The sequence below is a fragment of the Taudactylus pleione genome, unplaced genomic scaffold, assembly GCF_031769625.1.
Source record: "Taudactylus pleione unplaced genomic scaffold, aTauple2 ptg000609l, whole genome shotgun sequence".
NCBI lineage: Eukaryota > Metazoa > Chordata > Amphibia > Anura > Myobatrachidae > Taudactylus > Taudactylus pleione.
This window is the reverse complement of record NW_028285011.1, coordinates 5,494,648-5,521,298: the sequence shown is the minus strand read 5'-3', so window position 1 is coordinate 5,521,298 and position 26,651 is coordinate 5,494,648. Positions and strand designations below refer to the sequence as shown.

General features: G+C 43.0%; 1 protein-coding gene across 3 annotated transcripts in view; it reads left to right on the top strand.

The window, feature by feature from the left end:
- The window catches only part of CRACDL (CRACD like), a 103,636-nt gene extending 80,220 nt beyond the window's left edge, over positions 1 to 23,416 (top strand). For all 3 annotated transcript variants that reach the window (XM_088454045.1, XM_088454046.1, XM_088454047.1), the window contains 4 exons: positions 6,797 to 8,228; positions 10,784 to 10,950; positions 11,097 to 11,223; positions 21,319 to 23,416. In XM_088454045.1, the coding sequence (XP_088310171.1) occupies positions 6,797 to 8,228; positions 10,784 to 10,950; positions 11,097 to 11,223; positions 21,319 to 21,464 (1,872 nt within the window). In that variant the 3' untranslated portion in view covers positions 21,465 to 23,416. The remainder of the gene's footprint in view (positions 1 to 6,796; positions 8,229 to 10,783; positions 10,951 to 11,096; positions 11,224 to 21,318) is intronic.
- The last annotated feature ends 3,235 nt before the right edge of the window (positions 23,417 to 26,651 follow it).

The window sequence follows — 26,651 nt, the reverse complement described above, 5'->3', positions numbered from 1 at the left end:
ACAAGAGGTTGTGAGTAACACTGGGGTGTTTGGCAGGGAATCTAATCTGTGGGAAAGAATGGGGAGTGCCTCTTCCTCTGTGTCCCAAACCAGCCTTCTGTTTTATTTCTAATTTCACTTCTGTCCCTCTGTGTCTAGGTGACTGTGTGTATCCATGTCAAACAGAACAAAAGCGGCTCAAAAGATGTTTGTCTGTTCTAAGTGTAACAACAAACTATCCAAGCTGCATGCTGCTGGGTCCACGTTATGTGATGCTTGTATAGCAATAGATCCACCTATGGCTATTAGTGCATCACCTGCTCCCCCATGGGCCGCTGACATGGTAGGAGTAATGACGGATTTAACATCTGAGTTAGCTGAGGCACGTAAGTCTCAACCTCCCTGGGTGGCGGGGCTAACCAAGTCTCTAGACACCCTGGTACAGGTTATGGGTACCGTGGTGCCTGCACCCTCCACCTCCTACCAAAGACTGACACAAAAGCATACTCTGGCGACTGTTCTCCAATCAGAAGAGTCGGACGAAGAATTCCTCGCTACGGAGGAAACAGAAGAGGGGGAATTGGAGGAAGCGTTACAGGACGCTTCCCCTCAAGAATTAGAGTACACTTCTCCCAGGGTGGAATCTCTAATTTTGGCGGTCAGAAAAGTTCTGAATCTACCTGAGGATGTAATACCTGCATCCCAGGAGTGTGAATTATTTCATGAACAACCAAAGAGCTCTGCGGTTTTTCTGTTCTCACAGCAACTTCAACAGCAGCTCTCAGTGGCCTGGAAGCAACAGGATAAACGGTTCGAAATTCCGCGCCGGTTTCCGTCTAGCTATCCTTTTCCATCATCCATGATGGAAAAGTGGGAAACGCCCCCTCCAGTAGATGCGTCAGTCTCCCGTCTCTCTAAGAAAACAGCACTCCCAGTACCGGGAGCTGCAGTACTAAAAAATCCTTCGGATCGTAAGTTGGAGACAACGGTAAAATCAATTTATACTGCAGCGGGTGCTCAACTTAGACCCACCCTTGTTACCGCTTGGGTTAACAAAGCAGTGGTCGGCTGGGCTGACCAGTTGATTACCGGTTTGGACTCTGGTACCTCCAGAGCAGAGTTACGTCTACTAGCAGAATACATCCGTGAGTCTGCAGTTTACCTGGGAGAAGCTTCAAAAGTTATCAGTCAGATTAGTGCTCGCATATCTGCTTCTGCTATTTTGGGCCGCATAGCCCTCTGGTTGCGCGCTTGGCAAGCGGACGCCGAATCCAAGCGTGCGGTGGAGGGTTTACCTTTCACTGGCGATATGCTGTTTGGCCCGGAACTGGACAAATGGATATCCCAGGCCACGGGGGGTAAGTCTTCCTTCCTCCCGTCGGTTGCTCCAGCTCCCAGAAGATCTTACAATGGACCTTCGTTTCATTCCTTTCGTGCGCCACATTCCTTTCGTGGTAGAGCCAGAGGTGCTCCCACGCAACATAGAGGTGGCAGAGGTCGTCCACACCCTGCTGCACGTAGACCAGAGCCTAAACCAGCGGAAAAGCAGGTGGAATGACGGTCTTCCGTCCCACCTGGGACCTCCTGCAGTGGGAGCCCGCCTGCAAAACTTTCAACAGGTTTGGAACCAGACCTCTACAGAACCGTGGATCCGCAGACTAATTTCCCTGGGGTACCGAATAGTCTTCGAAGTCCCCCCTCCACCTCGGTTCTTCACCACAAGTCTGCCAATGCCTGCAAGCAAGGCCAAGGCTTTACAGGAGGCTATCCAGTCTCTAGTAGTGTCATCTGTACTAGTTCCGGTGCATCAGAGGGGTTTGGGGTTTTACTCGAACCTGTTTGTAGTACCAAAACCAGATGGCTCAGTCAGGCCCATCTTAAACCTCAAGTCTTTGAACCTGTATCTGAAGATTTATCGCTTCAAAATGGAGTCTCTGCAGTCAGTCATAGCGAGCTTGGAACCAGGGGAGTTACTATTATCCCTGGATATCAAGGATGCCTATCTCCATGTTCCCATTTGGGAACCTCACCAAGCTTTTCTGCGTTTCGCCATATTGAAGGATCACTATCAGTTTCGGGCATTGCCGTTCGGGTTATCCTCGGCTCCCCGCGTCTTCACCAAACTCATGTCAGTCATGATCGCTCACCTTCGGTCATCAGGAGTGAACATAGGGCCTGATTCAGACCCACTCGCGAGCGGCTGTCCGCTCGCAAGTGGGTCGATGTTCTGGACTGAGCATGCGCACGACGGAGGGAGCTCCGTCGTGCGCATGCGCCAGACGCGACGAGCGAAGGAAAGTCCTTCGCTCGTTGTGTCTGATCAAAGGGGGCGTGCTGTCGATGTTGATTGACAGCACGCCCCCTTTGGTAGACGTGCTGGGGGCGTGTCTCCCTGACGGGGGCGTTCCCACGGGAACGCCTCCCGTCAGAAGCCGGCCCACTGACATCACTAGTGATGTCAGTGGGAGTGATTTTGGCTCTGATAGAGCCAAAATCACTCCGGAGCTTGCGGTTGAAAACCTCAACCGCAGGCTCCGGCTCGCAGTTTCGATGGTCGCGATGGTCAAGACCATCGCGCCCATCAAACTGCACGCTCGTATAGCCTGTGGGTGGTGACCCACAGCTATACGAGCGTCTAGGAGGACGCTCCATTTTCATGGAGGCCGGCCCTCATTCAGAGCGTGCGCTCTGCTCAGAGCGTACGGCTCTGAATGAGGGCCATAATCCCTTATTTGGACGACCTGTTACTCAAGGCTCCATCGGTATCTCTTCTATCAAATCAGGCTTTACTGACATATGAGACACTAATCCAACACGGTTGGATAATCAACTTCAAGAAATCAAATCTCAATCCGTCCCAGAAACTTCTGTTTCTGGGCATGATCTTGGATACGGCCTCACAAAGGGTTTTTCTTCCAATAGATAAGGCCCGGGATATCCGGTTGTTAGTTCAGCTGGTCCTCAGAACAAGGAAGGTGTCCCTGCTTCTTTGTCTGCGTCTCTTGGGGAAGATGGTAGCAGCTTTCGAGGCACTACAGTTTGGCCGGTTCCACTCCAGGGTGTTTCAGCTGGACCTGCTAACACAGGGGTCAGGGTCTCATCTGCTTCTTCATCGACAGATCCGTCTGAGCCCAGTTACCAGAGTGGCCCTTCTTTGGTGGACACAATCCAACAATCTGTTAGCGGCCAGAAGATTCGGAGTGTGGGACTGGATCATCGTAACAATGGATGCCAGCCTTCGAGGATGGGGAGCAGTAGTCCTCGATTATCACTTTCAGGGTCGATGGTCCCCTCTAGAACAGAAGTGGCCCATAAATGTGTTGGAACTCAGAGCAATTTACAATGCTCTGATAGAGACAACAGACTTTCTAAAGGCTCGTCCGGTAAGAGTTCAGTTCCACAACGCGACGGCCGTCGCTTACATCAACCGCCAAGGAGGGACTCGGAGTCGCATGGCTATGCGGGAAGCAACTCAGATCCTTCGGTGGGCCGAAAAACAGTCAGTAATCCTGTCGGCGGTATTCTTCCCGGGTGTGGACAACTGGGAAGCAGATTACCTAAATCGACAGGATATGCATCCCGGGGAATGGAAGCTTCGTCCAGAGGTGTTCAACGCGCTGATACGTCGATGGGGATGTCCTCAGGTGGACCTCATGGCGTCGCGATTGAATCGTCAGCTCCCAGTATAAGTCTCAAGAACTCGGGATCCGCAGGCGGAAGCGGTAGACGCCCTGACGAGTCCGTGGATCTACGACTTAGTTTACCTTTTTCCTCCGATTCCGCTTCTTCCTCGTCTTCTAAAAAGGATAAAACAAGAATCAGCCTCTGTAATTCTCGTAGCTCCGAACTGGCCTCGGAGAAGTTGGTTCTCGGACCTTCGGTCCCTATTGTCAGACGATCCATGGCCCCTTCCTCTACGCCCGGATCTTCTACAGCAGGGTCCATTCATACACCCCAACTTAGCGAACTGCGTTTAACGGGGTGGCTCTTGAAACCGATATCCTAAGACGCAGGGGCATCCCAGACGCGGTTATTCCCACCATGCTACGCGCCAGGAAGCAAGTTTCGGCTGCGCATTATCATCGCATCTGGCGTGCTTATATCTCATGGTGTTCCAGTCGGGGTCTTCCGTCTAGAACTTTTCGGTTGTCCCGGTTTCTGCTTTTCCTTCAGACGGGTCTGGATTCTGGCCTTCGGCTGGGAACTCTAAAGGTGCAGGTTTCTGCCCTCTCCATTTTCTTTCAAAGAAAATTGGCCCTCATTCCTGAGATGCAGACATTTCTTCAAGGGGTCTTGAGCGTGCAGCCTCCTTTTGTACCTCCGATAGCTCCCTGGGACCTAAACTTAGTGCTTCTGTTTCTTCAGTCGCCCATGTTTGAACCTTTGGAGGAAGTCGATCTTAAGTACCTGTCTTGGTAGACTGTCCTCCTCCTGGCTCTCGCTTCAGCTCGTAGAGTTTCGGAATTGGGTGCTCTGTCCTGTAAGCCACCTTACCTTGTGTTTCATGCTGATAGGGCGGAACTCCAGACGGTAGCCACTTTCCTTCCCAAAGTTGTGTCGGCTTTCCATATCAATCAGCCTATTGTGGTACCGTTGTTGCTGGAGGACTCTGGTGGATCTTCTACCTTGGATGTGGTTAGGGCTCTCCGCATCTATGTTGCCAGGACAGCGTCCCTCCGTAAGTCTGAGTCGCTTTTTGTCCTCTATGATGCTGTTCGGAGGGGTTGGCCGGCGTCTAAGCAGACTTTGGCATGTTGGATCCGGCTGACTATTCATCAGGCTTATGATAGTGCTGACCGTCGGCCTCCTTCGTCCATTTCGGCTCATTCCACACGTTCTGTGGGTGCATCATGGGCGGCCGGTAGAGGAGCCTCCACGTCACAATTGTGCCGTGCGCCCACTTGGTCTTCAGTTCACACGTTTGTCAGGTTTTACAAATTTGATACGTTTGCTACTTCGGCATCCCGTTTTGGCCGCCTTGTTCTGCAGGTGCCACAGAGCGCTCCCGCCCGTGGGGAAAGCTTTGGGACGTCCCCAGCGTAAGCACCTCCAGCGTCCCCTAGTGGATGAAAGAGAAATTGGGATTTTGGTACCTACCGGTAAATCCTTTTCTCTGATTCCACAGCGGACACTGGACGCCCACCTGTTCGGCTCGTTCCGTATGTTGGATGCTTCTGTCATGTTTGTTGTTCTCTCCTTTTTTTTGTTTACTCAGCTTGTTCTCAATCTACTCTCGGTTTTCATTTTCTAAACTGAGGGCTGGTGGGGCATAGAGGGGGAGGAGCTTCACACTTCTAAATTATTTAAAGTGCCAGCTCCAGTTATCCACGCCTCTATACCCCAGCGTAAGCACCTCCAGTGTCCCCTGTGGAATCAGAGAAAAGGATTTACCGGTAGGTACCAAAATCCCATTTTGTCCGTTTCCCAAAAATAATAAAATCAAGGAACTAAATAAAATTGAAGCGCTGCTTGATCATTCACTTAACTAAATAATACCCTGTGAACCAGACATAAGATCGTCAAATTAATAATTTACACATAGAAGTGATATAAAAACATAAAGATGTAAAAAGATCAAAATGTGAAAGCATACGCCTTCCAGATCAGCATACTAATTATACAATTTTGGGTTTAGGTAGTGATTAGTATGTAAATGTCACTGATCTTAGACCCTTCAGGAGATGTATTGCCTAGGTTAGCCATAGTGATTTGCACACCAATCACTTTCTAATCCTAAAGTTGTATAGTTAGTGTCGTGAATCTGGAGGGTGTATGTTTTTTTTTTACATCTTGTATTGTTGTTATATAACCTCTGTGTGTAAATTAATAATTTGCTGATCTTATGTCCAGCTCACTGGGTATTGTTTAGTTAAGTGAATTATCACTCAGTGCTTCAATTTAGTCCCTAGGTATAGGAATACATTTGGTGTGGACAATATAGAACAATAAAGGTCTTGCCAAGTGTGGTAAAAATGTGCATGGCAGATATATCAGGGGGGATGCGTTCGGCATCCCGGTGGTCAGGATGCCAACGCTTACATTACCGGCGCCACAATACCGACGCTGGTCAGAATCCTGGCGCCAGCATCTCAACTGCCGGGATGCCGAAGGTAAGTAGCGAAGTTGGGCGGAGAGTTAGGTTTAGGGGCTAGGATTAGGCACTAGGAGGAGGGTCAAGATTAGGCAGTAAGGGGGGACTGTTAGGTTTAGGGTGCGGGGATGGGGGAGGTTAAGTTCAGGCACTAGGGGGGGGAGGTTAGGGTTAGGCACCAAAGAGGGAACGTTGGGGTAGGGAGAGGGGGAGGGTTAGCATACTGACCAGCAAGTGTCGGTATGTTAACCCTGTCAGGATCCCGACTGTCGGTATTTCATACCGATCCCATATCAGGGGAGGCAGTAAATATAAGTGAGTGGTAGAAGAATTGCTGCAGAAGGAAGAGTGGATTATTGAAGGCACAAGTCTAAGATCTTATTTGCTTGACTTCTAATTCTAATGTGACTTCCAAAACCATGCAGTAATACATGTCAAATCTCAATACATAATGCCCACTGAATATAGAAGTGATGGCCCACCTAAACCTCTAAAGAACAGTACATTCTAAAACCGCTAATTACTTTTTGATAATCTACAACTGTAGTTGAGGTGACAAAAAACAAAATCAACTTAGAATTCTACGAGTAGAAATATATAGTTAAGTTATGTTAGAAATGTACTTCATATGTGTTACCAATCCATTGTGACCCATTTTCCTTTGTTTTGGCTTTTGTTTCAATGTGGCATTACAGTTTTTTTTCATTTTTCTTTTTTTTTTTCCAGACACTACAAGAAGACTCACTGGTCGATTTGACCTGTATGGAAGAGGAAGATGTTACAACATATACATTAGAAGAGACTACGTCTGTATCAGTAGAGACTCCTGATAAAAATGATGATCTCCATCTGCACAATGAAGACAGCCTTAATGGAAACTCTACTTCACCATTAGAAGATAGTGAAGAAGTGTCTTTGGGGACCATAGTGGCTCCTCCAGAAGCAGTGCAGGACAGGTCACTAGGACTGAATGTAGTCACCACAGTAACCCTGCAGTCTGAAAATGTCTCACGGGCTACAAATCCAGCATTAGATGGAAATATTAATGATCAGAATGAATTGATGGGTTCGTCAGGTAGGAGAACAAGTATTGGCTCTGCTAACTTGACTGCCTTAGATAAAGATGTCTATCCCATAACACTTTTAGCTAGTAATGATAAACGCTTAGTTATTGAGAGCAAGGTACCAGGTGACGTCAATGACAAGCCACCTATTGCACAGGAGATAGTAGTCCCGATATCAAGGACTGCACCTCTTGGACATCCCCAGGAATCCTTCGTTACTAGGAGAAGACTTTTTCAGAATTCATTGTCTGAAAAGAGCCAGAATACAACTGAACAACCTTTCTCTGATAAAGAAAATAACCAGCTTGGGAATATAGAGAAAAAATCAGAAAAGTCACCCCCAGAAACGGGTGCACAAAGAAAGTTCTCTGTATCAGCAGCCTGGGAAAGGCCTCGGACTGGCAGCTTTACGTTAAAAGCAACTGCTGAGGGTGATGCTCTGAAAAACATTAAGTTATCTGTCCTGAAACCAGGTACTTCTAAAACTGAGACATGGAAAGAGGAATCCAAAACTGCTACCACCCATACTGAAAATAAACCCACAGGTAGGAAAAGGGAGACCTTGGCTGACCCTGAGACTATGTCTGCTGTAGACAAGGCAATCTTTAGTAACATTACACCAAACCAGAGTGCTGTGCCAGATACCAATGATTTATCTGTGGTTACTGACTTACAAACAGATACTGAAGACAAGAACCCTTTTTTTGTAAAGCTAAGATCCACATCCCTATCCCTTAGATACAGGGATGGCATAAACCCAACCACAAGCACAGTGAAGAGACACAGTGCAGAGTTTAAACAGGAAAACACAGGGCATTTGCCAGTCTCCAAGGACAAATTAAATGAAGGTGTGCACACTGAGCACAGCTCCATAATTGAGAAAGGTGAATGTAAAGTAGATGTAATTGAAGAGTCACAAGCAAGATCATCACTGCCCAAAAAGCCTGTTTTGCAAAATATAACAGTTGCTGACAATAACATAAATAAAGAAGCAGCAGATTCTGGATCCAGTCAAGAGAAGAAATTAAAATCTTCTGAGGCCAAGGTTGAACAGAAAGTTCCTGATAGAAGACCCAATTTACAAAAAAACATTGGTAAGATGTTCTCCACATTTCAATTCAGGTGATGTTACATCATGTTATGTGCGGTGCACACCTCACCTGTACAAACGGTAGCCCAACAATCACATATTCTCCTGCACGCCGCTAGGGGGATGCGAGGCGTAGGTGGTGGTGATGTCCTGCGTTGTCGTGTTAATTGCCTTCCAACAACACATCATGTCTAATCCAACTATAGAAAACTCTGTTTTCTACTGCTCTTTTTGTTGTGGTTATTTTGAATGTAATGGTAGATAACAAGCATCAATAGTTTGTATTCTTCATCCAAAAGTTAATTTCAACTATTTTTTATTTTATTTTTCCTGTGCAAATTTAATACACAGTTATGTTTTAATCATTTGGCAGCACAGTAAATAAGGACAATAAATGATCACATAATTAATACAATTCTAGAAGTGTAGCTGTAGATGGGTACAATAATAACTCATGATGTAATATACAGCTTCCTAAAACGTCAGTTTGCATTTGACTCAAAAGTGACACTTCCTTTGAATGTGTTGTTATTGAAAATAGCATAGCCTAGAAAATGGCCATTTGGAGGAAGGCCTTTATGTTCATTTTGAACCAATTTGTTTTTCCTATTTTGTGATTTACAATATTCTCATTAGGGCCACCAAGAGTAATTCCAGGCCCTGTTGCTTTTTCCATCCCCATGCTATGCTCGCAGCCTCAAGGTATGAGGCACGCCTGGATCCATCCAGGTTAAGAGCACAGTTTTGTAAGGGCCAAGGCTCTGCATGCAGCCTACAAGGGGTAAGGCCAATAGCAATAGGGTCACTTTGCACAGCGTTTAATGTTGCTCAGCCGAGGTCACTGATGTGCTATAGCCCATTCCTTACCCACCATAATAAGCTAACACCAGACCCACAGTGAGTAGAAACCTGTGTGCTAAGTAGCAACCCCACCCCCTCTTGGCACCCTCTAATTATCATTTATGTACAATTTTTAAATTTCATTTTATTCACTGGATTAATAGTATTCCTTTTCAATATAAGCATGACTAAGTACCTGTATTTATACCTAATCCCACAGATTGTGTGATTGTAGTTAGGCATGCCAGTGGCACACTACATCACACATAACAGAAGGTGCACCCTAGGTGTCACCCTTGACTCCACCCTCTCCTTCACCCCCCACACTGAATCTCTGGCTCAATCCTGTCTGTTCCAGCTATGCAATATCACTCGCATTAGGCCTTTCCTCTCCCAGAATGCTACCAAACTGATTATTCATTCTCTAATCATTTCTCGGCTCGACTCCTGCAACCTTCTCCTTACTGGCCTCCCACGTTGCCATCTTGCTCCCCTGCAATCTGTTCTCAATGCTGCAGCTAGACTTATCTTCCTCTCCCACCGTTCTACTTCCGCTGCTCCCCTATGCCAAAACCTGCCCTGGCTCCCATTCCCCTACAGAATCCTCTTCAAACTCCTCACCTTCACATACAAGGCCCTCTCTAACTGAACTGCTCCCTACATCTCCTACCTCATCTCCTTACATGCTCACTCTGGTCTGCCAATGACTGTTACCTCTCCTCTACCCTCGTTACTTCATCTCATTCTCGTGTCCAAGATTTTGCCCGTGCAGCCCCCCTCCACTGGAATGAGCTCTCTTGCTCGATCAGGCTCTCCCCGACCTTGCAGAGCTTCAAATGTGCACTGAAAACCCACCTGTTCAACAAAGCATACCCTTCCACCACATAACCATGCTACCAGGTCTCTGTCCCTCCCAACTCAGCCATCTCTACCATGCTTACTTCCTGCACTCAGGTCCCCCTCTACACACTCTTGCCTCATGTCATCTGTCTGTCTCCCCTCTCCCCTAGATTGTAAGCTCCTAAGAGCAGGGTCCTCCTCCCCACTGTCTTACAGCCTTCTTAAGCACTTCAATGACTGCCAACAGAATTCTGTTGCTATTTGTTACTTGTGCTCTGTTTATATTTTGGTTACTGTATTGTAAAGTAATGTTCTGTGCACCCTGTACTGTATGTACGGTGCTGCGGACCACTTGTGGTGCTCTATATATAAAATGTAGTAATAATTTCCATAAAGGGTTACACAAATTGTAATTATATTTATAGAATTCATGAACAACAAGCATGCTGATGGCGAACTCATACAGAGCGAATCGTTTTAGCAATTTGTGAAGGTCACTTAAGGGTCTAACAAATGTAAAATAGAGCGCGGGACAGATTTCCATGGCATTTACACTTGCGCCCAAAGAGGCGGAACTGGTTTGTGACAGGGCATTGTCACATAGGCAGAGTTCAATAAGGGCATCCTAGGCACAGCTGTGCTCATTGCCATACCAGTTATTATATCTACTTACTATAAAGTATCAACACAGTTTATATCAAGTGATCAAATAAATGGCAGTAATTGGATTATGTGGGCTGCAGTTCTCATGCAGTAGACAGATTTGTTCAGATAGCCTACAACTACTACTATATCTATGATGACCTTGTTTGATCATTTGGTAATTATATCAGTGTAAAGGATGTAGAACACATGCTGACACTGTTTTTGTGATTGCAGAGAAAAGCATTCCTCCTGTAGTGACAGCAGAGTCTGAGAGCAAAGCACTACCTGCCTGGAGGTCCATAGCTCTACAGAAACAGCAAAGCCTTAGGGAAGAGCATCCCATCTATGCACAAAGAATTGTAAGCCAGGAGCCTGAAAAACAAAACAAAGATAGAACAGAGGTAATTCCTCACAACTGTTTCAAATAAGAAAACAAATGTCTTCTTGGTTCTTGTGGAAATTTCCACAGCTCCTGCCTAGTTGTCTGTTGTGTGATATGTAAGTCACGTTGTTTAACACAAAATGTCCCCCTCCAATGTCTTTTTAGGTTCACCGGAAGCAGCAGACTGACCTATTCCAGAACAAAACCACAAACACGGCTGTTGCAGCTTCTTCTGAAACCAAACCCGCAGAGCAGAGACAAAGAGCAAACACACTGCCACATCCTGTGCATGGTGAGAAGGGGCTGTTCTCACAGTCTGGTTTACTTTCAGAATATAGCAACACATTGCTGTTCTCTGTTATTTTCCAAAGCACAAACACTGTGTAAGGAATCCGTATACCTTATTGTGTCCTCGCTCCTAGCAATTATTAGGTAAAATCTCACATTCTGCCATCACCCCCACAAATACTGTACAGTATATTAGTATGCTGTACGCTACATATACCTGTAAGGCTCCGCACACAAATATACATGATCACAGGAAGTCCACAATTTAAAATTGAATTGCCATTCAGATGTATATTAATGTGGAACCATCACAATAAGTTATCTTCATATCCTACACCTCACCATTCACGAGTATTAATTCTGCGAGTTATGTCCGTACCAAACTAAAGGACTCATTACAGAGTTTCTGCCTGCTATCTCTTATTGGCTGATCATTGCTGCTCCAGTCACTGACCAGCTTTGCTTGTAAGCTAGCTAGCTGAAGTCTTGGATAACCGTATCGGTGTTACAATATTGTAGCAGCACCATCTCCATCATTCTTTTAAATAGATAATGATTAAAATTGTTGTGCTTTATCTCCTTCTAGAAGAAAAAATATAGAAAATGGAAACATAGGTCTAGGTATGAGGGAGGGCTGTTGGGAAGGGAAACACAATGGGCTGATTCTTTGTTGGATGCAAATGCAGATATTCACGCAAATGTTTCATGCTTTATAATTGCGCATTCATCTCGCTAAAAATGTGCACAGCGGATGTGTCACATAGTCGCTGAATGGATTTAGACTCACAGTCTCAGAAATGTATTGGGCGTTCCTGGCCGGTGACTGGGAGATGTCTATTCAGATGCGCTGAGATATATCATCTTATGGGTATGATATGGGAGTGATAATGGGTATGATATGTCGCAGAACCCATTGCCAACTCAGACCCTTAATTGCAAACATTAGAGGCCATGCTCTGACGGAGATTCTGCAGCTAGCCTGGGGCTGGTGCGTTACCATGGTGCCTAAATACGCACCAAGCAGGATTTTTGTATCTAAAGATGTACAAAGTGGGCTTCACAGTTGTTGCACAAACAGACTCAAGGCTGTACACCAGGGAAGGGCTTATACTAGTATATTGCATAAAGTCACAGACGCACCTGTGCCAAAATATGGTCACATGGACGCGGGGAAATAGGAGGTGACTTTGTTTACAAAGTTGTTTTTTTGTGATGGACGTAACAGTTTATCTAGGTTTATATAGAAAAGCAATGTAATAACCATTCGGCGCTAGTGTCATGAACTTAAAACAAAAAGATAAAGAGTACTTCCCTTAATTCTTCATCTTTAAATCACAAGTGGTCTGTTTCGTTCCAAGCGTGTAGATCATGTAAGACACCTGATCAAACACAAAACCATAGTGTAATAAGGTAAACACAATTTATTTCTTCTAAAATATAAAATTTTGATCATATAACGTCAATATGTAAATTTTGCTCTAGTGCATGTAATTCAGCTTGATGCTGTAACAGGTTATGTAATGGGAAATTACCAGATCTCCCTCATATAAAGGGCCCGTAGATGTTATACGTTGGCGGTCTCCAGAAACCTCACGGGGACACCTTTTGTCTGAGAAGAAAGTCTGGAATCCTTTTTTTTTCAATCCCTCAGTATAGTCACACTCCAACCAACACGTTCAGAGAGGTTCACCTCTCTTCCTCAAGGTAGTGACACTAGTGCCGACTGGTTATTACATTGCTTTTCTATATATATTTCTGAGGGGTTACTGTTGGGTGTAACCTTTTTTTTTTTTTTTTAACTGATCAGCTGCTGTTATAGTGTCAAGGCTCCCAAGGTCACACTATATTATACATAATAGTTTATCTAGGTTACCTTCTGCAAATGATTATTTAATCCAGTGTTCCCCAAACTCGGTCCTCAAGGCACCCTAACAGTCTAGGTTTTAAGGATAATCCATGCTTAAGCACAGGTGACTTCATTAGTACCTCAGATTGATTTACCCACCACTGCTCATGCATGGATATCCTTAAAAACTGGACTTTTAGGGGGCCTTAAGGACCAAGTTTGGGAAACCCTGGTTCAATCTAAGGAGAGCGTTCATCCGGCTCTGGGACATTGAAGTTTGGGAAAAATTTCACAGCCACTGTACCTCCACATCATTCAGTACTAATCGGCCTATAACACAGCAAAGGCAACACATTTTAGGCTAGTCAAAAGGTTCTAGTCGAAATATTCTGATAAAACTATTGCATGTAGTAGCGACAGGGACGGAATGGGATGGAAAACCAGCCCGAGAAATTTCTGGAAGCAACCCTAATGGAGGTGGGGTCTGTCGAGGGGGCGGGATCTGTCCTCATAGGGCCTGATTCTGAGGATGCAGTTGTGGACTTCCTTGTGTCTTTTGCTGCAGTTATGTCTGTGACTTTATTCTAATGCTGCTACAAAGATCTTCCCTGGTGTATATTCATGCATCCAAATGTGCAAGGACTGAGACACCCACTTTTAGTGTCTACAGGACCAGACAACATCTGCTGACTGGACTTTTCAGAACATATGTTTCATCCTGATGGCCATTGCTGTGCATTCTGGCCACACACAGACTGATTTGGGAGTTTCTGTAATAACGCTTCTTTCCTATAATGCTCTGTGCATGGCTTGCGTTATACACATCAGCTCAAGGGTATGGGCAGTGCAGCACCATGTATCAGCCACGAGCTTCATGAAACCATCTCTAACATCCTCATTACACAATGATAAAGACAGATAGCAGGCAGCTTTTTCCTCTCCCTCTAATAAAGTACATACAATAATCCACAAATAAGAAAGTTATCTATACCCATCAGCAACTAGAATTAAAAGGGCATGTCACTGACAGATGACCGTTTACCTATTCTGGCCATAAGCATGGGTTAATGAATGTGTGTGGGAGTTACTTATAGTGTATGGGGCTGTATGCGCTACATAAAGTATCCTATATAAATGCATGTTCCCCCCCACAGACAGGGTACCCTAAAATCTCCAATACATGCATATATCCAACAGAAACACAATACTGTACTGTAAATACAGCGGGAAAAATATGTATTGAACACATCAACATTTTTCTCAGTAAATATATTTATAATGGGGCTATGGTAATGACATTTTCACCAAATGTCAGCAGCAACCCATGCAATCCACACATGCAAAGAAATCAAACCATAGATGTCCATAAATTAATTATGTGTAATAATGTGAAATGACACAGGGAAAAAGTATTGATAAAAGGGAGCTGCAAAAAGGCATGGAAAGCCAGGACACCAGCTGAAATCTATCAGTAATTAGAAAGCAATCCTGCCCCTTGTCAGTGCAAATTAATATAAGCTTGTTCAGTCCCAACTGATGGCCTATAAAAAGGTGTCTCATTACCAAGGTGTCACACAAGAAACATCTCATGATGGGTAAAGGCAAAGAGCTCTCTCAAGACCTTTGCAACCTTATGCCTGTGGGTCCAAGGAGTATGACTCATCATAGTTGTTTATTTGTGAAGCTCCGCACTATCAGCTTTACAAATATTTAGAGTTTTTGCATGCAGATTCAGTACAACAGTGTATTGCGTACATGAAGTTTATATTGTCTCGCATAATAAAAAGTACATATTATACAGGTGTCTGTGCGCTCTACGTGCTATTGCATACACATATGTAGCATTCCTAAATAAGAGCAAATACACTAGAAATTCATTTGTTATACCTTACAACACCAATGTGGAGCTACAGTTATACACCAGTGTTTGATCCTGTTGTATGTGTGCGAAATTATTGCTAAAAACCATGCGAAAACGTCTTTTCGCTTCTAATTGAATACGGCCCTTATACTAAGATCTACAAGTGTAAACTGAGGTGGTGGAGACACTGGAAAAAAGGGGGGGGGGATGGGCTGCACATCCTAATTTCAACATAATAAGAGGTGCTACCATGCTGAGACCTGTAGTTCTAATGCAGAAAGAAGGGGGGAAGCAGATGCACACTCTAAGTACTAAGGGCGGGATGTACTAAGGTTGCGGTGACCATTCCACCAGTCACCGCAACCTTACTAATCGCATATGTACTAACATATGTGATTAGTATCGCAAAGGACAACTCTTGCAATAAGAGCTGCCCTTTGCGAAGCAGCCGACGGCGGGTGAGTGGGTCTCCGTGGGACCCCGTCCCCTCCGAGCTCCGGGAACTTCCTGGTGACCTGTGCAGGAAGTCCCGGGCTCCTCCTCCTCCCTGCACCCGGAAGATGATTAGGAGGAGGTGGAGGACCCAGGAGGAGCACGGGCCAGCACGCAGGACACTCAGGTGAGTGAGGGCCAGGGCTGGCAATGGCGGGGCTAGCAGGGGGCGGCGAAGTGTTAGGTGCAGTAAGAAGCCCATAGGCTTCTATAGGGTAACGATAGGGTTTTCTGGCGTTACCCTCCGCACCGATAATAGGGTGGCCGGGGCTTAGTGCATATGGAAATGCGGTAAAAACCCCGAAAATGGGGTTTTTACCGCATTTTTACTTTAGTACATCCTGCCCTTAGAATAATAAGTATAAAAATATATATAATAAACAGTTAATTAACATGGTTTTCTATAGAGGTTGTTAGTACATGATTGGCCAAAGATGTTTGCCCACCTACCACGTCACGGTGACCTCCTCAGGTGGGTCCCTAACATCCCTAATACTGACACTTGTATAAATGTGGTGCAGACACTATCAGGGCCAGTCACACTGCTCTTATAAAGACTCTTTGACACTCTGCTTATGTGCTGGCAATTATATAGGTGTCAGATCATGGAATTCCTGCCTAATAGATATTAATCAGCTGGTCGTTTATATCTGACACTATTTACCCCTCTTTTCAATGTATTTTTTTATCCTTGGTGCCATGTGGGTCAGCAGACCATAATTTTGAAGAGATCATGAACCTTATTATTATATTTCATCCTAAAATATGGAGTTGATCAGCAGGGCTGTATAGTGGGGTGATAATGAGCCCTGGGCTCACCATCATTATCCTGATGTCATGACAATGGGTTGGAGGCCGCCAGGACCAGGAAGTAACTGACTAACCTGAAGCTCTGGATGGCTCCCAGCAAGCACAATACAGGTGCCATGCCGTAGTCTTTGGGTGGCAACACCACTCGTTCACCGCTAGTTATGGCCCTGTCGATTAGGTGTATTTTATGATGAACCATTACTCTGCATTCACCATTTGGTTTATGATTAACTCAGCCTTTCTGATCCAGACAAATTTTCATGTTTATTTGTATGTGCTTTTTTTCAATTCTATGGTTTATTTTTATTTATTATTCATGTGTAATAAAATAGTATATATTTTTGTGCTCTCTTGGGAATTTCACATGTTTATACTTTTATTAATCAATCAATTGCTGCTAACCTATATTGTGGAGACTTTGGGCATCTGAGATAATCACAGTTACAGTGGGGTAATGGTGTCCTGTAACTTAGGGCCTTATGCAAAGATGTACGCTAATGCGGCCGCTGCTGTGTCCGTGTACGCAGATGCTATGCAAATGCCGCAGCCGCCGAGATTTGTATTGTGATGGCCACCTGTGGCTTTGCAAATCTAAGCATCTGCGTACAAAGACGCAATCAGTCGCAGATCAGAGGATTATTACAGCTCTAAGTAACCCTATGGCTACTCACAATGGTCGAGGGAACTAAGATACCGGAGCCATTGTCACTGCGTACAGGATCGCAGATGCAGGCAGTGACACGCCCCAAAACAGGTGCAACAATCCTACGTTCTTTGCCGCCACTCCCTGCAACCTCCCACAAACTCTCCCTGACTATCGGTCACTCTGCGAGCAAAAACATGTTACGTACGACTATGGTAATGTTAAAGCTTGCTCAGTGCGACTCAGATGCATGCGCAGTTTACAGATAATCACTCAACTGCAAAAATATCGGCATTGCATGCTTCTCTGAATCAGGTCCTTAGTCACATCAACCAATAACGTCCCCATTTTTTCTCACTGCTTAATTTGTGTGCCACAACTGTAGATGGGGTGGGAGGGGAGGAACTAGTTTAGGACAGTTAGAATGAATCTTCCATAGGAGGAGCAGACATATCTGAGTGAGACCTACACTGGGGACCCCAAACCATCTGGAGTAACCCAGGACCTGCTCTATCACCTACCTCTCCTCCACTTCAGACTGCAACTTTACGTCCATCCTCTGGACTGCATGAATGCTGCCTGCCAGCACTTATTCGAGACTGTGGCTTTGGCCTATCCACCAAGCTCAACTTCCTCCACGCTGATCTCAAGGAGCACAGCATCAACGTTAGGCCTGCCTGAGCCGATTCCACCATAGGGCAGCATTCTCATCTGTGGAGGTGACAGTATCTGCGTGCCCGCTGCTGGATGTCTGATCCGAGGGCTCCTGCCTCCATGTAGCGCACTACTGCCTGGCCATGATGAGCCATCATCGCACCACCCGGGGACGGCGAGAGACTTGCAGTGAGCCTTACTATACCCACTAGTCCAGATGCATTGGAGCCCCTGGGACCATTCAGGTCCCAGACCTTCCATCTCGTCTCCAATAGGACTACTCCACTCCCAGAACCCTCCAGGCTCCAGGACCATCTAGGCCCTTCTACCACACTTGACCCTATTAGGCCGCACCATTCCAGGTCCCAGCACTTCACTTCTCTCCCCTAGGCCCATAGTCCCACTGGCTCCTATTGTCTCATACACCATCCCTTAGTAAATAAGCTCTCGGCACAGGATTCACCTCATATTTCACATCTATCCACTCTCCATATTCCTTTAGTGTCCATCTCATGTCTTATGCTGATTTGATTTAGTATACACTTTAGTCAAGCTGCATCCTTCTTATTCTGCATAACAGTTGTGTTCATGTTTGTCATGTCTTTTATGCCCTGTGCCAAATTCTTCTGCCTGCCATGCGATTTAGTTGAAATTGCATCTATTAATTTGTATTTGCCATGTTTTTGTCTTTTTTTAATCTTGTATGCCACTGTGCCTCTCATACTCTGTTGTGTTATGTACATATTCAATTGTTGCATATTGAACCCATGCACTGTTGTTCTGCAATACTATGTTTACCCGTGTATGGCGCTGCATACATGTCATGGCACCTTGCAAATGATGATCGTAATAATAGAGGTCTTTGCTTAGAACTCCTATACTATGCACATACAGCATACCTCACTAGAGTTAGCGGTTATATATCCTAATTACAACATTAAAATTGTGTTTTGTTTATAGGAGTTTATTCCAAACTCTGATACCTGGTCTTCTGTCTGTGACTTATAAAGAAAAAAAATAATTCAAATTTTATCACATTTATAGTAGTTCATATCTTTTTACTTTTCTACAACCTGAACATTTAGCACAGCTGTTTTTTTAAATGTATTTTATTGAGGTTTTTCAAGAAAGACAAACCTATATCGTGAAGGCAACAATGACAACACAGCAAATAGGAGAAATAGTGATCATAATCAGGAACCATACAGAGTACATGTCGGTGCATAAAGAACCAAAAATTGTACATAAAAACAGGGTGAGATAGACACATTTTCCACCAGGAAGCCATGAAAAAGTACAGAAAAAAAAGGTACAACATTATAAAACAGTCACTGTTATTTATACCGATGATAATTCAGTCAGGTTGGGAAGAGAACAATTGGCTGTATAAATACTAGTTAGTAGATTCAAAGAGGTGTAAGATGTTATTGCTTGTAGTGGTCTAAAGTTTCAATATAAGTACCCCGTTTTATAATCTGTTACATTTCTCTCAACATCAGGAAGAGTGTATTGACACTCTAAGAGTGGTATCTAATTAACCCCAAAAATTGTTCGGGTGCTAATAGATCCCCCTGGTCTATCCAATTAGCCCCGAAGTCCGGCCCAACACCGACACTTAACGGGGATTATTTTTCGGGACCTGATGTGAGAAATGAGGTAAGGTGTCTTTGCTCAGAGTGCAGAGCCCAAAAAGAAAAAAAATCAAACCTTATTGCCCTTGGGTCTAGGGTTAAATGTAAACCAAACGTAGTATTGATAAACCAGAGAATTTTATATATTTTTTTTTTTCAATTTAGGGCACTGCCAGAAATTGTGAAAGAGCAATTCAGTTACATTTTGGGCAACAACTTCATTCAGACAAAACCATATGCTTTGTCTGGCATTGAGAGATGTAGGCCCTGTGAACAAATTTTATGTGAATTTCTTGCAATTGCGCAGAATGTAGAGATTTCAGTACGAGGGGGAGTTTACCTAATAAGTCTTTAACTTGCAGTATTTGGGGACAATCAAAAGACCATTTAGTAAGGGAGGATGTCCAAAGTTTTTTTCTAAATTTATAGGCCCTAAATCCCAGTACAAAAATATAGTTCTATAAGGAACAGCGTAAATTAAACCAAGAAGGGAGGTTAGGGACTAATGAAGGGTCCTTAGTCTCCAGAAGAGATTGAATAAAATGATGAATATAAAAAAAAACTGTCTGTCTACCAACTCTTGGAACGAAAGAAAGTGACCACGCAGATCAAAGACATATTTTATAGCACTAATGTCTTTAGTCTGCCAATGGGAGAATCTAATATTGTCTGTGGGGGGCATGAAGCAGGGAGTACCACAAAAGGGAATATGCCTAGAATGGGTTTGGTTCCTACGCAACAACTTGTTTATAGCCCACCACGCCTGATACGAGTCCCAAAAGAGTAGATTAGTTTTCAGGGAGGGAGGAGGGGAACATTTAGGAGTGTTAAGCAGAGCTCTAAGATCGCAGGGAAATACCATGGCTTGTCCAAAGTGAAAATTAGCATAAGTGGAACGAGCTAGAAGCCAGTCTAAAATATAGCGAAAAGCAACAGCTCTAGAAAAAGCCAGTAAATCAGGGATTGCCAGCTCTGCATCTTTATGCTGTAATTTAAGTTTAGCAAAATAATTTGGGGTTTCTTATTATTCCGAAAATTATACTTTTAAGTATTGCTGTATGACCTAGCAAGGACGAAGGAAGAGAAGTCCAAACAGAGTAACTGAGTTCTATTGAGTATCACCAGTGAGAAATTGGAGGAGTATAAATTGGAAAGCTTTACAGGAATATAGATACCTAGATATTTCAATTTAGATGTGACGAGATGAAATTGGTAAGACGAGGGCAAGAGTGAAGAGGCAGTTGGAGTAACAGGAAGAAGCTCAGAGTTGGCAGCATTAATATGGTACCCGCAAAAGAACCAAATAACTTAATTGTTTGTAAAATTGCAGGGATAGACACCAAGGGATCGGAGCCAAAAAGCAATACGTCATCTGCAAATAAAGCCAATTTAATCTCATGTTTACCCACCCGAATGCCTCTAAACTGTGGCAAGTGATGTAAGGCTGTGGTTAAGGGTTCAATCGCAAGGGTGAAAGAATTGGGGATAATGGGCAGCCCTGGCAGGTGCCTCTGTGCGAACAGACAGGGTCAGAAAGATAACCATTACACATTATTCTAGAACTAAAGGATTATAAAATCCACAATAAGGTACTTCCGGAACCCAAATCCCTGAAGCGTAGTGAAAACATGATCCTACGACACAAGGTCGTTGGCCTTTTTTTGCAGGAAAAGATAAAACTGGAATCTGAGTTCCCAGAAAACCCCAGCCACTGAGCTAGATAAATAACTTTGCAGATATTGCCAGTAGAATGACAACCCAAAATAAAGCGTGTTTGATCAGGGTGCACCACCAAGGGCAATAAGCGTCTTAAGCCTATCCGCCAAAATCTTTGTAAAAAGTTTGTAATCTACATTTAAAAGGTATATGGGCCTATAAGATTCTGGGAGATGAGGGTTTTTACCTATATTAGGAATCAAACTAATAATAGCGTCAGTAAAGTATCTAGGGAGGAAGCGTGATTGTAAAATCGCATTAAATAGAGCAGTCAAAGAATCAGTCAATCTAACGGATAGACTCTTATAATATTCCCTGGTTAGACCATCTGGGCCAGGGGCCTTTAAGGGTTCATTTAGCACTGTTTAATAAATGTTTTGGCATATGTGAAATAGACTTGAATATATATGTCGCAAAGCATTTTTCATAATTTTTTCTCTTTGCAGCTTCACCGTTGTCCTTGATGACCGACAAAGAAGAGAAAACTCCACAGAAACGACAAACTCTTTCAGTCTCTGAGGAGCCATCTTGGATGGAATTGGCCAAGAAGAAATCCCAGGCATGGAGCGACATGCCTCAGATCATTAAATAAGAGAATAAAATGCTCCTGTTATTCATTTATACTTTCACACTTGACTAGGCTCTAGAAGGCTTTATATAAGCACAAAAAAAACTGAACATCTAGACAGAACCTCTAGAAGTTTTATAGAATATGTTCTGTTATTAAAGAAGTAAACAATTATAACTATTTTTTAGCATACTAGCCTCTTATGTGTATTCATTTTTTAATAAATTAATCCCCACACTGAGCTTATTGATTCAAATGCTCTATGTAGTGACACAAATGTGTTTCCTCTGTTTGATTTTTGTTTTTTTTTTCTATTAATTGGCTTTTGTATTTGTGTTTTGAACTTTTGTGCCTTAAGAATTATGGTTTCTGTTTTCTCTGCCATATATTATGACCAAACTGGTTGCTGAAATATAGATACAATGCAAAACAAAGAATTCTGGAATTCCGTTCGACTATAACTTTGGCAACACTTGTAGTCAAAACACAATCCCCTCTTATTTCAGGCAACCAATATTTATAAAATAATCCTATCAATTATTTAGGGACCATTGACTTTACTGATCTTGTCATTGATGTCACTAGTTCATACATAGGTGTTAAGTAAAATTGTATTGGTTACACACCTTGTATATTGCAACACTTTATTAATGTAATTGATTGTTGCATTCTAAACAGTGTACAATACCATTAGATTTTACTTTAGATTGAGTCCCATACACCTGAGCCACGATTCCCCGTTCTCCCAATGCCGACCAAAACCACCAATCTGCAGACATTGATGATCAGCGATCCATCATCGGACGGGAAATTCAGAATGTTAAAAATCACGACTCGACGATTCGAATAATTTTCGGGTCAGGGAATCAAGATTTTACAATTTGTTAAATATCTCCAATCCCCTTAGCCCAATGTTGGCAGTACGGGTAATTGCGTCAATCAAAGCCTCTCATATATTATTACTCAAGGTAATAGTGATCTATAGGTGTGTGATCTAAACTGATTTTGTAAAGGTTCTTACATAATTGATAGGTTTAATTTGTATAATTATTATTTTAACAAAATGTCTGCCATTACTGCATTCACTTTCCTAAATATATTTTATTGCGCTAAAAGAAACTATGTAGTACACAAACACGCAGTCCCCGATACGTCAATGTTTGTGTCTCTGAGTATCTGTGTAAAATAATATTTATCGGGGAGAAAAATTCCAGAACTAAGGCACCACTTGAATTATATTTTTATATTGCCCAAAGTATCTTTGCTAGATGTAAAAAATATATTCTAAATGTAATACAAAGTTAGAGGAACTTTTATTATATAATGACTGAACATATATCCCAGATACCTTCTGGGAAATTGATATTGGTTACCTCAGTAAATTGTGCATAGTTTAATAAAGTATATATTTAGTTTAGTTTTGGATCAAATTGGACTTTTTTATTATCAAAGTACACTAATATATTAGCTCGTGTAAAATTCCAATGTAAATTATTTTAAAAATCTTTTTTTTTTGTATGATTTTTGTAGATATATTTGTTATAATAGCCAGCAAGGATTTGTGTACTGATAAACTTGTTTTATACAAGAAAGCAATAAAACCAGTTGTTGGAACATGATTATTATCTGTACAGGAATCTATAAGTATATTCACCACATATGTATCTCTGCAGTTCCGAATATTCAGTTGTTGGACCACAGGGTCTGTAATATCTAATTTCCCTGAGTAGTTGAAAGGTTATATACAGAGTAAAAATATTTATATACAAAGTGTTTTTTTTGGTCTGAAATACTCCATTGTATACCAATTTTTTATGTTTTAAGGTACAAAACCTGTTACAGTTTAACCCCTTCACTGCTGAGGGTTTTATCAACCTTGTGCTGAGGTCATTTGTTCACATTTGCACTCGTCACATTCCAACATCAATATAACTGTTTTTTACCCGTGCAAATGACACCTTGTATTGTTTTGTTTGGTTTTTTTTTTCAGAAGACTTTGTATTTTTAGAAAATACCATTAGTCCTTTTTTTTACTCATTCTAACACGTTAAATAAAAATGTAACCCAAATGTTCAAAAAAGTGAGGGGTTTTATTGAAATTTTAAGAACCAAACGCAAATCTGATTTATTTTTTCTCATCCTATAAACACCACAAATAAATACTTTGTGGTTCTCGTTTCACCATTAATTAGTATAGATATTGTGGAAAAAAATTGCACTTGAAATAAAAATGCAATTTTTTTTTTTTTTTTTTTTTGCTGGTCGTCTTAAATGCTTCCTATGTGTTGGGAGAATATGGTACAGCAAGGCCTACCATTTTATAAACTAGACAATTTACCACATTAAATAAAGAGGTTACTTTATTTGACACAAGATAGGGTAGATGAGGGCTTTAGGTCCCCCCCCCAAATGTGGAAAATTAAATTATATTCTTTTTTTATTGTTTAAGTTAATGTCTGGTGATCACCAGACAAAAACTACTGAGAGGGCTTCGTTGAAAAAGGATACTCCCCTCTTTTCAAGACAGTGTCCCCATATGTGTGCAGGCCAGTATGTGGGAGATCGGGCACAACGTGTATTTCCCCTTCTATTAAAAACTTTTCTTTTCCATAGCGCTGAGCGATATTGTCCAAGACAGTAGCTGGTAATAGGGGCACATCATTTAAAGCAAGGGCTTCTCTCTTTCATATGTGGGTGACCCCACATTTACAGATGTAATTATGGGCACTATTGGGCACATGCCCTCCCATCCATATATGGAAAATGTCTATTTTCTGTAGTGCAGGGTTATATTGCCTGGTAATCACCAGACAATAGCTACTAGTAGTGGGCAACATCATTTGAAAGTGGGGACTCCTTGCTTTCAAATATGGGTGCCCACAGTTGCATCTGTCACTAACGGGTTAATAGGGCACATAGTGCCCCCCTCCCCCCCCTCTGAGTTTTCCATAGCATGAGATAAAATGTACTAATCCCAACATATAAAAGAGGGATCACCCTCTTTCTAAAGTGGGTGCCCCTTAACTATTTGTAGCCAAGTTGAACTACATTATTTTGCTGTAGTGCAAAGGGTTAATGTCTGGTGATCACCAGACGTTAACCTTTATGTGGGCACACCACTTGAAATAGGGGACTCTCCTCTTTCAAATTATGTACCCCCATCTTTCTAGGTGGTGGAGTTTTATTCTTGACAGCAGTGCACACTTCCAAATTTACCTGCGACTGCTGCAGGAAGTCCCCAGTGGTCTCCTGGACCGGAGGGCACAAGATAAGTTCTTATGGGGTGCTACTCCCATCTGTGTGGAGGACGAGTGGGCTCGTCTCCCGCAGTTTAGTTGATAGCAATGGGGTAGTAAATATTGAATAATAATGTACAGTTGTTAAAATACATTTTTGTGAAAATTTAGATGTAAAACAATACAACTGACATTAGTGTTCTGCCAGAATGCCTTGGGCATTATTGAAATAAGCTGTTAGTGTTGCTTGTGGGCTGAGACCCTAATCATGTGCTCATTCAGAGCCAATAAGGTTATTTCTGAGAGTGCAGAATTACTGAGCTATTCTATTTGTGCGTATTTGGCTGCTCAGTGGGGAAAAAATAAAAGCGTATTTGTGCAAAGATATGTGACATCACAAAACAGCCTTGCACATAGCTTTTGTAAAGGACACTTAGGAATCTAGTTACTAAAGTGAGAGTTTTTAGAATTGGAGATGTTGTCCATAGCAACCAATCAGATTCTACTTAACATTTAACTAGCACCTTCTAGAAGATGATAATAGCAACCAATCAATCAGATTCTAGCTATGGGCAACAACTCCACTTCTAAAAACTCATGTTAGAAAATATACCATTCAGTTTGATGAAAGACAACTTAATTCTTAAATAGATATATAGAAAGATAGATAATCCGGGATGGGTACGGGATGCTGGTGCTCTGGTTCCCGTCGGTCAAAGTCCCGACAGGGTTAGGACACCGACACCTGACGGTAGGTTTCCTAACCCTCTCCCTACCCTAACCCTCCCCATTGCCTGAACCTAACCTCCCCCCCTTTGTGCCTAAACCTTACCTCCCCCTCCCAGGACACTAAACCCAACCTCCCCACCCCCCTAGCCCTTCCCCCAACCCCGCTACTTACCTTCGGGATGCCGGCGCCGCTATTCTAAGCGACGCCAGCCCTGTGCCGGGATACTGAACGTATCCCAGATAATCCTATGAATAAGGGAAAGCATTTCCACTTTAGAGCGATAGCATCAAAATGTGACTCTGTACATATCGGTCATGTGTGGGAATTGGATGGGGTTATAGATGGAGGAGTGCAACTAAAGGGGAAAGATCAATTGGAGTGGAAATTGATATCCAAAATGGATGAATAATTGTTCTATCCCCATTATGGGAACAGTTTTGCCAACAGAGTTTGAACTGATTGGACCACATTTTATGTAACTTGGCAGTAGTAAGATATCATTAATATTTTAATTAGCATTTTGTTGTGGTTGAAGCATTGTTACATGCTATGGCAAGTGGTGGTATGGGGATTTTGCTTTAAAAAGGTTTGTAAATATAAATCCTATGTTATTCTACCTCTGATATACTCTGCTAACCCCTTTGTCATTCTAGAAAGAATGTAATATATACAATAAGGCTGCTTATATGTTATGATGAAGTCCTTTCTTATAGTTGTATAGAAATACAGTAAAAATTCATTGGACATTGTGAATTACAACCTTGCTCTTTCACATTTGAGCAGAGGGTGCTGTGGTCATCTAATGACTTCAAATTGATAAGTTGGAGGGGAAACCTGTTTTCTTCCTGTCTGTAGAGATCATGGAACTAAGGTAAGAGGGCTGAACAGAAATACATTTCAGCAATTGGAGCCTTTGCAAGGGGATGTAGTTAGCAGACTGGTGGCCGAATCCCGACATGGGAGTTAAGATAGGCGTCAAAATACCGAAGCCTATCTTAATCCCGACGCCGGAACACAGAAGGATGACTGCCCGAATGAGGTAAGTCCGGGGCATCCTTAGTGTTAGCTGTGGGGGGGGGAGGGAAGGGTTAGGTTTAGGCACTAACGGGGAGGGTTAGACTACAAGCAGGGAGGGGAAGGGATACCAACCATCGGGATGCCGCTGTCGCTGTCTGTATTGTGACAGGAGGCAGGGTCGGCTCTTGTGATGTTCGACCAGTGCGGTCGAACGGGTGCCACCCCATA